Raw genomic sequence first — 16,379 nt, 5'->3', positions numbered from 1 at the left:
AGGGGCTGGTAACCCCTCCACCTTCAATTAATTACCACGAAACCACGAATTAAACTGAAATATGTAACTAATAAGCTTGTGCCGGAGGCCCCGGGGGGCCAGGCGTCTATGACGTCTCCTGGCCAAACCCCAATTGGCGGAGCCAGGAGATTGAATACCTACCCTCGGGGCTACTCCAGAAACAACGAAAAACCACTACGGGTGGCCACGTGGAATGTTCGAACGCTCACTGCAGAGGAGAGGCTGCCACTCCTCTGTCGGGAGCTGGACCGGTACCGCCTGGATCTATGCGGCATTCAGGAGGTCCGGTGGACCGGCTCTGGCTCCTGCCACCATGAGGGGTGGACAGTCCTATACTCCTGGCAGCAGACTGCCAAACAACAGGGTGTGGGTCTTCTTTTGAACAAAAGAATGAAGGGGGCGTGGGAGCGTGGCGGTGAGGTGTGGGAAGCTGTAAGCCCCAGGCTACTTTGGGCTCGCCTTCCCATCAACCGGAGGCGAGGAATGGTGGTCGTGGTTACTTATGCCCCCACCGAAGACGAACATCCGTGGAGGGATGCAGGCAAAGCCGATGAGTCAGATGCCTTCTATGACCTCCTGTCACAGGTGCTGGCTAAAGTGGCCCCTCGGGATAGAGTCATCATGTTGGGTGACTTCAATGCCCGAGTTGGTCAGGATACTGGCACCTGGTCTGGAGTGATAGGAGGGCATGGGCAAGATCAGCTCAATAACAACGGTAGGAGGCTGCTAGATTTTTGTGCAGCCCATGGGCTTGTCATTACCAACACGCTGTTCCGGCATCGGCGCATCCACACAACATCATGGATGCATGCCGGGTCCAAGCAAGAACATCTGCTGGACTACATAGTGACGGACCAGCGAATGCGAGCCCATGTCCTTGACACCAGGACCTACCGTGGAGCTGATCTGCCCTCTGACCATCGACTAGTCATCTGTAAGATGCGCCTGCCATTCTTCCACTCCGGTGGTGGGTGTACACCCAGGACCCCATTCCAACCTAAAGTGGCCTGGTCTCAGTTATCTGATGAAAGTTGCAAGCGAGAATTTCATCATCGCTTGCGGCTGGGATTGGCATCGTCCCCGACTCCTCCTGATGTCGAGGGTAAATGGGCGAGGTTTAGGACTGTGACTCATGCAGCTGCAATGGCTGCTTTGGGTACGCGGTCCAGACCTCCCCAGAGACCCTGGCTGACAGAGGAGGTGTTCAGGATGGTTGAGAAAAAGCGACAGGCCCACTGTCATTGGCTACAGAATCCCACGTCAGAGAATGAGGAGGCTTACCGCAGCCTTCGCTCGGAGGTTCGGAGAGCCGTGAGGCGCTGCAAGGATGGGTGGTGGTCGCGGGTTGCTGAGGAGATGGAGTCTGCCTCAGTGGCCCGTGATCACAAATCTCTATTTAACTCCATCAAAAAAGTAACCTGCAGCGCCACACCTATTACCATCATTAGGGGAAAAAACAGTGATCCAATCTCCGACCCCCAGGAACAGGTTCGCAGATTTGCTGAGCATTTCTGTGAGGTCCTGGGGGAGGGAAAATCCCTCAGCCAGGAAAACATCGTGGCACAAAGTGAGGATGACCCTGCTGAGGCTGCGGTGCCTCAAATATTGGAAGAAGTCACCCCCTGTGAGTGGCTGGCTGAGGTGCCATCTGCTGAGGAAGTATTGAAGGCGATCCGGAGTCTGAGACCAGGAAAGGCAGCGGGCAGAGATGATCTCCCAAGCGAAATGCTGAGGGAGGGTGGCGTTTGTGCACAGACTGCCCTATATGACATCATAACAACAGTCTGGACCACTGGACGGGTTCCGCAGGATTGGAAGGATGCCCTGGTGGTCCCCCTTTTTAAGAAGGGGGACCGCACAGACTGTAACAACTACAGGGGCATCTCACTCCTAAGTGTGCCGGGAAAGGTCCTGGCAAGGATTATTCAGCATCGCCTTGCCAGGCACGCTGAGGAGAGGCTTGCGGAGCCCCAATGCGGTTTCAGGAAAGGGCGGTCCTGCACAGATGCCATATTTTCTGTCCGTCTGCTACAGCAGAGGTGTAGAGAATTCCAACAAGACCTACATCTCTGCTTTATTGACCTGGTCAAGGCCTATGATACCATCAGTAGGCCTGGGCTCTGGGTCGTTCTTCGTGCTTTTGGAGTACCTGACCCTCTGCTCACGATCATTAAGGACCTTCATGATGGTGAGCGGGCCCGGATAAAACTACGTGGCCGGGAGTCAGAGCCATTCCCTGTACACCTTGGGGTGCGATAGGGATGTCCTCTGGCTCCCACATTATTTAACATCTATTTTGACCACGTAGTTCGTGACGCCTTCAATAGCTGTACCGGGGGACTCTCCATATGGTACAGATATAATGGCAGGCTGATCGATAACCGGGTGCGGTCAAGGGATGGCTCCCTATTGCTCAACCACGTTATGTATGCTGATGACTTGGTAATAGCTGCTCAGTCAGAGGAGGAGTTGGAGACGCTGCTGTTGAGACTGGAGCGTGCCACTAAGAGGTGGGGCCTTACCATCAGCCCCACCAAAACTAAGCACCTGCCTGCGTATTTTGTACCATCGGACACTCCACCCCCACAACTCCCAATCGGTGATGGGGCAGTTGTGGAGAGAGTGGAGAGTTTCCCATACCTGGGCAGTGTGCTTATGACTGGCTCCAGTTTAACAGCAGAGGTCTCACTCCGAATCAGTCAAGCGGCAATATCTTTTCATCGGTTGCGTAACGCTGTGTGGAAGCTACCTGGTCTGTCGCTCCGCACTAAGCTTCAGGTCTTCTCGGCCACGGTCATTCCCTCCCTTCTCTACGCTTGCGAAACGTGGACCCCCCTAATGGAACATCTTCGCCGGTTAGAAACATTGAGGCTGGCCTGCCTACGATCCATCCTGGGTTTAACCAGACTGGATTGTGTGAGGAGCTCACAAATCCTTGAAAGATCTGGGCAGGGTCCCATCGGTGAGCTCCTCCGGCAGGCAAGGCTGAGTTGGCTGGGTCATGTAGCCCGCATGCCCAGCCACCGCATGCCGAAACAGCTTTTGTTTGGCCGGATTGAGGGGGCTAAGCGGGCGCGGCACGGGCTAGAGAAGAGATGGAGTGATGTGGTACAGGAGGACGTGGAGCTGAGTGGACTTGCCGATGACTGGTACCAGCGGTGTCAAGATCGGCCTCTGTGGAGGAGGCTCGTCAAGGATGCTACTGGGCAGTTGGAGGCAGTTGCCCTCCAACAACAACGGAGGGCGGAGGAGCGACGCTCACAACAACGAGCGGAGCGCCGGGTGGCTAAAGCACAGCAGGTTGGCACAGTAGGGGGCACAGGTGGTGCATCAGCCAGTCATCTCAGTCAGTCGACCCGTGGCACCTGGGTCTGCCCCGTGACCTCCTGCCAGCGGGCGTTCGACACTTCATGTGGCCTCACGGTGCACATAGCCTGGCACAAGCGTCGTGGTGACGTCACCGCCACTTAGTGGCGAATGGCGGTTGTTGTTGTGTCACTGTGTGTGTGTATGTATGTGTGTGTATGTGTGTGTGTCACTGTGTGTGTGTATGTGTGTGTGTCACTGTGTGTGTGTGTCACTGTGTGTGTGTGTCACTGTGTGTGTCACTGTATGTGTGTGTGTCACTGTGTGTGTCACTGTGTGTGTCACTGTAGGTGTGTGTGTCACTGTGTGTGTCACTGTGTGTGTGTGTCACTGTGTGTGTGTGTGTGTCACTGTGTGTGTGTGTCACTGTGTGTGTGTGTCACTGTGTGTGTGTGTGTCACTGTGTGTGTGTCACTGTGTGTGTGTGTGTCACTGTGTGTGTGTGTCACTGTGTGTGTGTGTGTCACTGTGTGTGTTACTGTGTGTGTCACTGTATGTGTGTGTGTCACTGTGTGTGTCACTGTGTGTGTAACTGTGTGTGTCACTGTGTGTGTCACTGTATGTGTGTGTGTGTCACTGTGTGTGTCACTGTGTGTGTCACTGTATGTGTGTGTGTCACTGTGTGTGTCACTGTGTGTGTAACTGTGTGTGTCACTGTGTGTGTCACTGTATGTGTGTGTGTGTCACTGTGTGTGTCACTGTGTGTGTCACTGTGTGTGTGTGTGTGTCACTGTGTGTGTCACTGTGTGTGTCACTGTGTGTGTACCCCACCACCTGTGTGCTGGCCTCTAGGGATGCCAGAGCTTCACGCCGCTGCTGAAGCTCCTTCTTGAGCAGCTTCCCCTCCAGCTCCAACTCACGCACGCGGCCACGCAGAGTCTCAACGCACTCCCCACTGACACACACACACAGTGACACACACACACAGTGACACACACACAGTGACACACACACAGTGACACACACACACAGTGACACACACACACAGTGACACACATACACAGTGACACACACACACAGTGACACACACACACAGTGACACACACACACATACAGTGACACACACACACAGTGACACACACACACAGTGACACACACACACAGTGACACACACACACAGTGACACACACACACAGTGACACACACACACACAGTGACACACACACACACAGTGACACACACAGTGACACACACACAGTGACACACACAGTGACACACACAGTGACACACACACAGTGACACACACAGTGACACACACAGTGACACACACACAGTGACACACACAGTGACACACACACAGTGACACACACAGTGACACACACACAGTGACACACACAGTGACACACACACACAGTGACACACACACAGTGACACGCACACAGTGACACGCACACAGTGACACGCACACAGTGACACACACACACACACACAGTGACACACACAGTGACACACACACAGTGACACACACACAGTGACACACACACACAGCGACACACACACACACAGTGACACACACACAGTGACACACACAGTGACACACACACACAGCGACACACACACACAGCGACACACACACACACACACAGCGACACACACACACACAGTGACACACACACAGTGACACACAGTGACACACACAGTGACACACACACAGTGACACACACACACAGTGACACACACACACACAGTGACACACACAGTGACACACAGTGACACACACACACAGTGACACACACACACAGTGACACACACACACAGTGACACACACACACAGTGACACACACACACAGTGACACACACACACAGTGACACACACAGTGACACACACACAGTGACACACACAGTGACACACACACACAGTGACACACACACACAGTGACACACACACAGTGACACACTGACACACACACAGTGACACACTGACACACACAGTGACACACACACACAGTGACACACTGACACACACACAGTGACACACTGACACACACAGTGACACACACACACACACAGTGACACACACACACAGTGACACACACAGTGACACACACACAGTGACACACACACACACAGTGACACACACAGTGACACACACACAGTGACACACACACACACAGTGACAAACACAGTGACACACATACACAGTGACACACACACACAGTGACACACACACACACAGTGACACACACACACAGTGACACACACAGTGACACACACACAGTGACACACACACACACAGTGACACACACACACACAGTGACACACACACACAGTGACACACACAGTGACACACACACACAGTGACACACACAGTGACACACAGTGACACACAGACACAGTGACACACACACACAGTGACACACACAGTGACACAAATACACAGTGATACACACACACACAGTGACACACACACAGTGACACACACACACAGTGACACACACACACAGTGACACACACACACAGTGACACACAGTGACACACAGTGACACACACAGTGACACACACACACAGTGACACACACACACAGTGACACACACAGTGACACACACAGTGACACACACAGTGACACACACTGACACACACACACAGTGACACACACACACAGTGAGACACACACAGTGACACACACACACACAGTGACACACACACACAGTGACACACACACACAGTGACACACACACACAGTGACACACACACACAGTGACACACACACACACAGTGACACACACACACAGTGACACACACAGTGACACACACACAGTGACACACACACAGTGACACACACACACACAGTGACACACACACACACAGTGACACACACACACAGTGACGCACACACACAGTGACACACACACAGTGACACACACAGTGACACACACACACAGTGACACACACACACAGTGACACACACACACACACAGTGACACACACACACAGTGACACACACAGTGACACACACACACACACAGTGACACACACACAGTGACACACACACAGTGACACACACACAGTGACACACACACAGTTACACACACACACACAGACACACACAGTGACACACACAGTGACACACACACACAGTGACACACACACACAGTGACACACACACAGTGACACACACACACAGTGACACACACACACAGTGACACACACAGTGACACACACACACAGTGACACACACACACAGTGACACACACACAGTGACACACACACACTCAGTGACACACACACACACACAGTGACACACACAATGACACACAGTGACACACACAATGACACACAGTGACACACACACAGTGACACACAGTGACACACACAGTGACACACACACAGTGACACACACACAATGACACACACACAGTGACACACACACAGTGACACACACACACAGTGACACACACACACACAGTGACACACAGTGACACACACACAGTGACACACACAGTGACACACACACAGTGACACACACACAGTGACACACACACAGTGACACACACACACACACAGTGACACACACACACACACACAGTGACACACACACACACACGGTGACACACACAATGACACACAGTGACACACACACAGTGACACACACACAGTGACACACACACACTGACACACACACACACAGTGACACACACACAGACACAAAGTGACACACACAGTGACACACACACAGTGACACACACAGTGACACACACACAGTGACACACACAGTGACACACACAGTGACACACACACACAGTGACACACACACACAGTGACACACACAGTGACACACACAGTGACACACACACACAGTGACACACACACACAGTGACACACACACAGCGACACACACAGTGACACACACACACAGTGACACACACAGTGACACACACACACAGTGACACACACACACAGTGACACACACACACAGTGACACACACACAGTGACACACACACACAGTGACACACACACACACAGTGACACACAGTGACACACACACAGTGACACACACACAGTGACACACACAGTGACACACACACACAGTGACACAAACACAGTGACACACAGTGACACACACACACACAGTGACACACACACACACAGTGACACACAGTGACACACACACTGACACACACACACACACAGTGACACACACACACACAGTGACACACACACACAGTGACACACACACACAGTGACACACACACACAGTGACACACACACAGTGACACACACACACAGTGACACACACAGTGACACACAGTGACACACAGACACAGTGACACACACACACACAGTGACACACACAGTGACACAAATACACAGTGATACACACACACACAGTGACACACACACACACAGTGACACACACACACAGTGACACACACACACAGTGACACACAGTGACACACACACACAGTGACACACAGTGACACACACACACAGTGACACACACACACAGTGACACACACACACAGTGACACACACAGTGACACACACAGTGACACACACTGACACACACACACAGTGACACACACACACAGTGACACACACACAGTGACACACACACACAGTGACACACACACACAGTGACACACACACACAGTGACACACACACACAGTGACACACACACACAGTGACACACACACAGTGACACACACACACAGTGACACACACACACAGTGACACACACACACAGTGACACACACACAGTGACACACACACAGTGACACACACACAGTGACACACACACACACACACAGTGACACACACACAGTGACACACACACACAATGACACACAGTGACACACACACAGTGACACACACACAGTGACACACACAGTGACACACACACAGTTACACACAGTGACACACACAGTGACACACACAGTGACACACACAGTGACACAAATACACAGTGATACACACACACACAGTGACACACACACACAGTGACACACACACACACAGTGATACACACACACACACTGACACACACAGTGACACACACACACAGTGATACACACACACACAGTGACACACACACACAGTGACACACACACACACAGTGATACACACACACAGTGACACACACACACAGTGATACACACACACAGTGACACACACACACAGTGACACACACACACAGTGACACACAGTGACACACACAGTGACACACACACAGTGACACACACACACAGTGACACACACAGTGACACACACACAGTGACACACACACACACAGTGACACACACACACAGTGACGCACACACAGTGACACACACACAGTGACACACACACACAGTGACACACACACACACAGTGACACACACACACAGTGACACACACACACACACAGTGACACACACACACACACAGTGACACACACAGTGACACACACACACACACACAGTGACACACACACAGTGACACACACACAGTGACACACACACAGTGACACACACACACACACAGTGACACACACAGTGACACACACAGTGACACACACACACAGTGACACACACACAGTGACACACACACACACAGTGACACACACACACAGTGACACACACAGTGACACACACACACAGTGACACACACACACAGTGACACACACACAGTGACACACACACACTCAGTGACACACACACACACACACAGTGACACACACAATGACACACAGTGACACACACAATGACACACAGTGACACACACAGTGACACACACACAGTGACACACACAATGACACACACACAGTGACACACACACACAGTGACACACACACACACAGTGACACACAGTGACACACACAGTGACACACAGTGACACACACACAGTGACACACACAGTGACACACACACAGTGACACACACACAGTGACACACACACACACACAGTGACACACACACACACACAGTGACACACACACACACACAGTGACACACACAATGACACACAGTGACACACACACAGTGACACACCCACAGTGACACACACACACTGACACACACACACACAGTGACACACACACAGACACAAAGTGACACACACAGTGACACACACACAGTGACACACACAGTGACACACACACAGTGACACACACAGTGACACACACAGTGACACACACACACAGTGACACACACACACAGTGACACACACACACACAGTGACACACACAGTGACACACAGTGACACACACAGTGACACACACACACAGTGACACACACACACAGTGACACACACACAGCGACACACACAGTGACACACACACACAGTGACACACACAGTGACACACACACAGTGACACACACACACAGACACACACACACACAGACACACACACACAGTGACACACACACACAGTGACACACACACACACAGTGACACACAGTGACACACACACAGTGACACACACACAGTGACACACACAGTGACACACACACACAGTGACACAAACACAGTGACACACAGTGACACACACACACACAGTGACACACACACACACAGTGACACACAGTGACACACACACACTGACACACACACACACACAGTGACACACACACACACACAGTGACACACACACACAGTGACACACACACACAGTGACACACACACACAGTGACACACACAGTGACACACACACACAGTGAAACACACACACACAGTGACACACACACAGTGACACACACACACAGTGACACACACACAGTGACACACACACAGTGACACACACACACAGTGACACACACACACACAGTGAAACACACACACACAGTGACACACACACACACACAGTGACACACACACACACACAGTCACACACACACAGTGACACACACACACAGTCACACACACAGTGACACACACACACACAGTGACACACACACACAGTGACACACACACACACACAGTGACACACACACACAGTGACACACACACACACACAGACACACACACACACAGACACACACACACACACACAGTGACACACACACACACAGTGACACACACAGTGACACACACACACCTACACACACACACACACACAGTGACACACACACACAGTCACACACACACACAGTCACACACACACAGTGACACACACACACAGTGACACACACACACACAGTGACACACACAGTGACACACACACAGTGACATACACACAGTGACACACACACAGTGACACACAGTGACACACACACACAGTGACACACACACAGTGACACACAGTGACACACACACAGTGACACACACACACAGTGACACACAGTGACACACACACACTGACACACACACACACACAGTGATACACAAAGACAAAGACAAAGATCCCCCATATAGCCTGTAATAGACTGTAGGGGCAAGTGCTGTTAGCGAGCACCTATGAAGGCCGGAACGGTACACGAGGGGGTGGGTGGCCAGCACCACCCCCGACCGCCTTTGTCTCCCTAATGGCGATGTTTACACACCGCACCAGGTACTCATTTGAGGCTGAGTCGACCTAGGGGAGGCCCGGGACCGGTTCAGATATTCGTCACTGGTGTTGGCCATGAGCGGGAATCGAACCCGGGTCGCCAGGTTCATAGCGCAGCGCGCTAACCGCTACACTATCGCTCCCCAGTGATACACACACACACAGTGACACACACACACAGTGACACACACACACAGTGACACACACAGTGACACACACACACAGTGAAACACACACACACAGTGACACACACACACACACAGTGACACACACACAGTGACACACACACACACACAGTGACACACACACAGTGACACAAACACACAGTCACACACACACACAGTGAAACACACACACACAGTGACACACACACACACAGTGACACACACACAGTGACACACACACAGTCACACACACACACAGTGACACACACACAGTCACACACACACACAGTGAAACACACACACACAGTGACACACACACACACACAGTGACACACACACACACAGTCACACACACACAGTGACACACACACACACAGTCACACACACACAGTCACACACAGACACACACAGTGACACACAGACACACACAGTGACACACAGACACACACACAGTGACACACACACAGTTACACACACTGACACACACACACACACAGTGACACACACACACAGTGACACACACACAGTCACACACACACCTACACACACACACACACAGTCACACACACACAGTGACACACACAGTGACACACACACACACACACAGTGACACACACACACACACACAGTGACACACACACACACACAGTGACACACACACACACACACAGTGACACACACACACAGTGACACACACACACACAGTGACACACACACACACAGTGACACACACACACACAGTGACACACACACACAGTGACACACACACACACAGTGACACACACACACACACACAGTGACACACACACACACAGTGACACACACACACACACACAGTGACACACACACACAGTGACACACACACACACACACAGACACACACACACAGTGACACACACACAGTGACACACACACAGACACACACACACACAGTCACACACACAGTGACACACACACACCTACACACACACACACACACAGTGACACACACACACAGTGACACACACACACACAGTCAAACACACACACAGTGACACACACACAGTGACACACACACAGTGACACACACACAGTGACACACACACAGTGACACAGTCACACACACACACAGTGACACACACACACACAGTGACACACACACACAGTCGCACACACACACAGTGAAACACACACACACAGTGAAACACACACACACAGTGAAACACACACACACAGTGACACACACACACACACAGTGACACACACACACACAGTCACACACACACAGTGACACACACACAGTCACACACACACAGTCACACACACACACACAGTGACACACAGACACACACACACACAGTGACACACAGACACACACACAGTGACACACACACAGTTACACACACTGACACACACACACACAGTGACACACACACACAGTGACACACACACAGTCACACACACAGTGACACACACACACAGTGACACACACAGTGACACACACACACAGTGACACACACACACACACAGTGACACACACACACACACACAGTGACACACACACAGTAACACACACAGTGACACACACACACACACAGTGACACACACACACACACACACAGTGACACACACACACACACAGTGACACACACACACACAGTGACACACACACACACAGTGACACACACACACACACAGTCACACACACACACCTACACACACACACACACCTACACACACACACACACCTACACACACACACCTACACACACACACACCTACACACACACAGTCACACACACACCTACACACACACACTGACACAGTCACACACCGCGTGGCGGTGGCGATGGCTGCTGCACGAGCAGCGATGGCGGCATCCTCCCCGCGTCGCCGCTTGCGCTCCTCCGCCAGCTGGCGCTCCAGCGCCCCGCGGGCCTCCAGCTCCTGGCGCAGGCGACGCTCCAGCTGAGACGCGCTGGAACGCTCCTTCTGCTTGGCCTGGGATACCGACTGTAGTCTGGTGGGTGGTGAGTAGGGTGTAGTTAACACTAGTACACTAGTACACACTACTACTAGACACTACTACACACTACTAGTACACACCACTACACACTACTACACGCTGGAACGCTCCTTCTGCTTGGCCTGGGATACCGGCTGTAGTCTGGTGGGTGGTGAGTAGGGTGATTGGTGAGTGGTTAACACTACTACACACTACTACACTACTAGTACACACTACTAGACACTACTACACTACTAGACACTACTACACGCTGGAACGCTCCTTCTGCTTGGCCTGGGATACCGACTGTAGTCTGGTGGGTGGTGAGTAGGGTGTAGTTAACACTACTAGTACACACCACTACACACTACTAGACACTACTAGTACACACTACTACACACTACTAGACACTACTAGTACACACTGGAACGCTCCTTCTGCTTGGCCTGGGATACCGACTGTAGTCTGGTGGGTGGTGAGTAGGGTGTAGTTAACACTACTAGTACACTAGTACACACTACTAGACACTACTACACACTGGAACGCTCCTTCTGCTTGGCCTGGGATACCGACTGTAGTCTGGTGGGTGGTGAGTAGGGTGATTGGTGTGTAGTTAACACTACTACACACTACTAGTAGACACTACTAGTACACACTAGTACACTACTACACACTACTAGACACTACTACACACTACTACACACTGGAACGCTCCTTCTGCTTGGCCTGGGATACCGACTGTAGTCTGGTGGGTGGTGAGTAGGGTGGTTAATACTAGTACTAGACACTAGTACACTACTAGACACTACTAGTACACTACTAGACCACTACTACTAGACACTACTAGACACTAGTACACACTAGTACACTACTAGACACTAGTACACTACTAGACACTACTAGTACAACACTATGCACTGGAACGCTCCTTCTGCTTGGCCTGGGATACCGACTGTAACCTGTAGTGGGAGTGGGGTACAACACTACTAGTACACACTACTACACACCACTCCACACTACTATACACTAGTACACACTACTACTAGACACTACTACTAGACACTACTACACACTGGTACGCTCCTTCTGCTTGGCCTGGGATACTGACTGTAGTCTGTGGTGGGTGGTGAGTAGGGTGTAGTTAACACTACTACACTAGTACACACTAGTACACACTACTAGACACTACTAGACACGCTGGTACGCTCCTTCTGCTTGGCCTGGGATACCGACTGTAACCTGTCATGGGTGAGTAGGGTGAGTGGTGTGTAGTTAACACTACTACACTACTACAGTACTACACGCTGGTACGCTCCTTCTGCTTGGCCTGGGATACTGACTGTAGTCTGGTGGGAGTGAACAACACTACTAGTACACACCACTACACACTACTACACTACTAGACACTACTACACGCTGGTACGCTCCTTCTGCTTGGCCTGGGATACCGACTGTAGTCTGTAGTGGGAGTGGGGTGAGTGGTGTGTAGTTAACACTACTACTACACACTAGTACACTACTAGACACTAGTACACACTACTAGACACTACTAGTACACACTGGAACGCTCCTTCTGCTTGGCCTGGGATACTGACTGTAGTCTGGTGGGTGGGGTACAACACTACTAGTACACTACTAGACACTACTACTAGACACTACTACTAGACACTACTATACACTACTAGACACCACTAGACACTACTAGACACACTGGAACGCTCCTTCTGCTTGGCCTGGGATACTGACTGTAGTCTGTGGTGGGTGAGTAGGGTGGTTAACACTACTACTAGTACACACTAGTACACACTACTAGTCACTACTACTAGTCACTACTAGTCACGCACTTGGCCACCAGCGTCTCGTTATCCCGACGCAGGGCCGCCAGGTCTAGTCACTACTAGTCACTACTAGTAGTGACTAGTAGTGACTACTAGTCACTACTAGTCACTACTAGACACTACTAGACACTGCTAGTCACTGCTAGTCACTACTAGTCACTACTACTAGACACTACTAGACACTAGTCACTACTACTAGACACTACTAGACACTACTAGTCACTACTACTAGTCACTACTACTAGACACTACTAGACACTACTAGTCACTACTAATAGTCACTACTAGACACTACTAGACACTACTAGTCACTACTAGTCACCACTAGTCACGCACTTGGCCACCAGCGTCTCGTTATCCCGACGCAGGGCCGCGAGGTCTAGTCACTACTAGTCACTACTAGACACTACTAGTCACTACTACTAGTCACTACTAGACACTACTAGTCACTACTAGACACTACTAGACACTACTAGTCACTACTAGTCACGCACTTGGCCACCAGCGTCTCGTTATCCCGACGCAGGGCCGCGAGGTCTAGTCACTACTAGTCACTACTAGACACTACTAGTCACTGCTAGTCACTGCTAGTCACTACTAGTCACTACTACTAGACACTACTACTAGACACTACTACTAGACACTACTACTAGTCACTACTACTAGACACTACTACTAGACACTACTACTAGACACTACTACTAGACACTACTAGTCACTACTAGACACTACTACTAGACACTACTACTAGACACTACTAGTCACTACTAGACACTACTAGTCACTACTAGACACTACTAGACACTACCAGTCACTACTAGACACTACTAGACACTACCAGTCACTACTAGACACTACTAGACACTACTAGTCACTACTAGTCACGCACTTGGCCACCAGCGTCTCGTTATCCCGACGCAGGGCCGCGAGGTCTAGTCACTACTAGTCACTACTAGACACTACTAGTCACTGCTAGTCACTGCTAGTCACTACTAGTCACTACTACTAGACACTACTACTAGACACTACTACTAGACACTACTACTAGTCACTACTACTAGTCACTACTAGACACTACTACTAGTCACTACTACTAGTCACTACTAGTCACTACTACTAGTCACTACTAGTCACTACTAGTCACTACTACTAGACACTACTAGTCACTACTAGTCACTACTAGTCACGCACTTGGCCACCAGCGTCTCGTTATCCCGACGCAGGGCCGCGAGGTCCGCCCGCAGCTCCCCCTCGCGGCCCCCCAGGGCTCCCAGCTGGGCCCGGGCCTCGCCCTCGGCTGCGCGAGCCGCCTGCAGCTCCACGCGCAGCCTCCGCAGCTCCTGCTCCACCCTGCGGGGCCGGGGCGCTCAGTTAGAGACAGAGATACCCCAGGTAGCCTTAACAGGCTGTAGGGGCAAGTGCTGTTAGTGGTAGCTACCTACACAGAGACACAGACAGAGATACCCCAGGTAGCCTCCAGCAGGCTGCAGGGGGCCAGGGTTGTTAGTGGTAGCGAGTAGCTACCTACACAGACAAAGATCC

At 51.2% G+C, this 16,379-nt stretch overlaps 1 protein-coding gene across 3 annotated transcripts in view; it reads right to left on the bottom strand.

The window, feature by feature from the left end:
- MACO1 (macoilin 1) overlaps positions 1–16,379 on the bottom strand; it is a 114,852-nt gene that overhangs the window by 6,035 nt on the left and 92,438 nt on the right. For 2 of the 3 annotated variants that reach the window (XM_076055815.1, XM_076055817.1), the window contains 3 exons: positions 16,029–16,187; positions 12,829–13,014; positions 4,159–4,282 (listed from right to left, as the gene is read on the bottom strand). In XM_076055815.1, the coding sequence (XP_075911930.1) occupies positions 4,159–4,282; positions 12,829–13,014; positions 16,029–16,187 (469 nt within the window). The remainder of the gene's footprint in view (positions 1–4,158; positions 4,283–12,828; positions 13,015–16,028; positions 16,188–16,379) is intronic. The other variant, XM_076055816.1, reaches the window with a different exon arrangement.

The sequence above is a fragment of the Petromyzon marinus genome, chromosome 73 (assembly GCF_048934315.1).
Source record: "Petromyzon marinus isolate PM22_M1 ecotype Great Lakes invasive population chromosome 73, UKy_Petmar_22M1.pri1.0, whole genome shotgun sequence".
Lineage (NCBI taxonomy): Eukaryota > Metazoa > Chordata > Hyperoartia > Petromyzontiformes > Petromyzontidae > Petromyzon > Petromyzon marinus.
The sequence above is the reverse complement of the archived record's forward strand: the minus strand, read 5'-3'. Positions and strand labels throughout refer to the sequence as shown.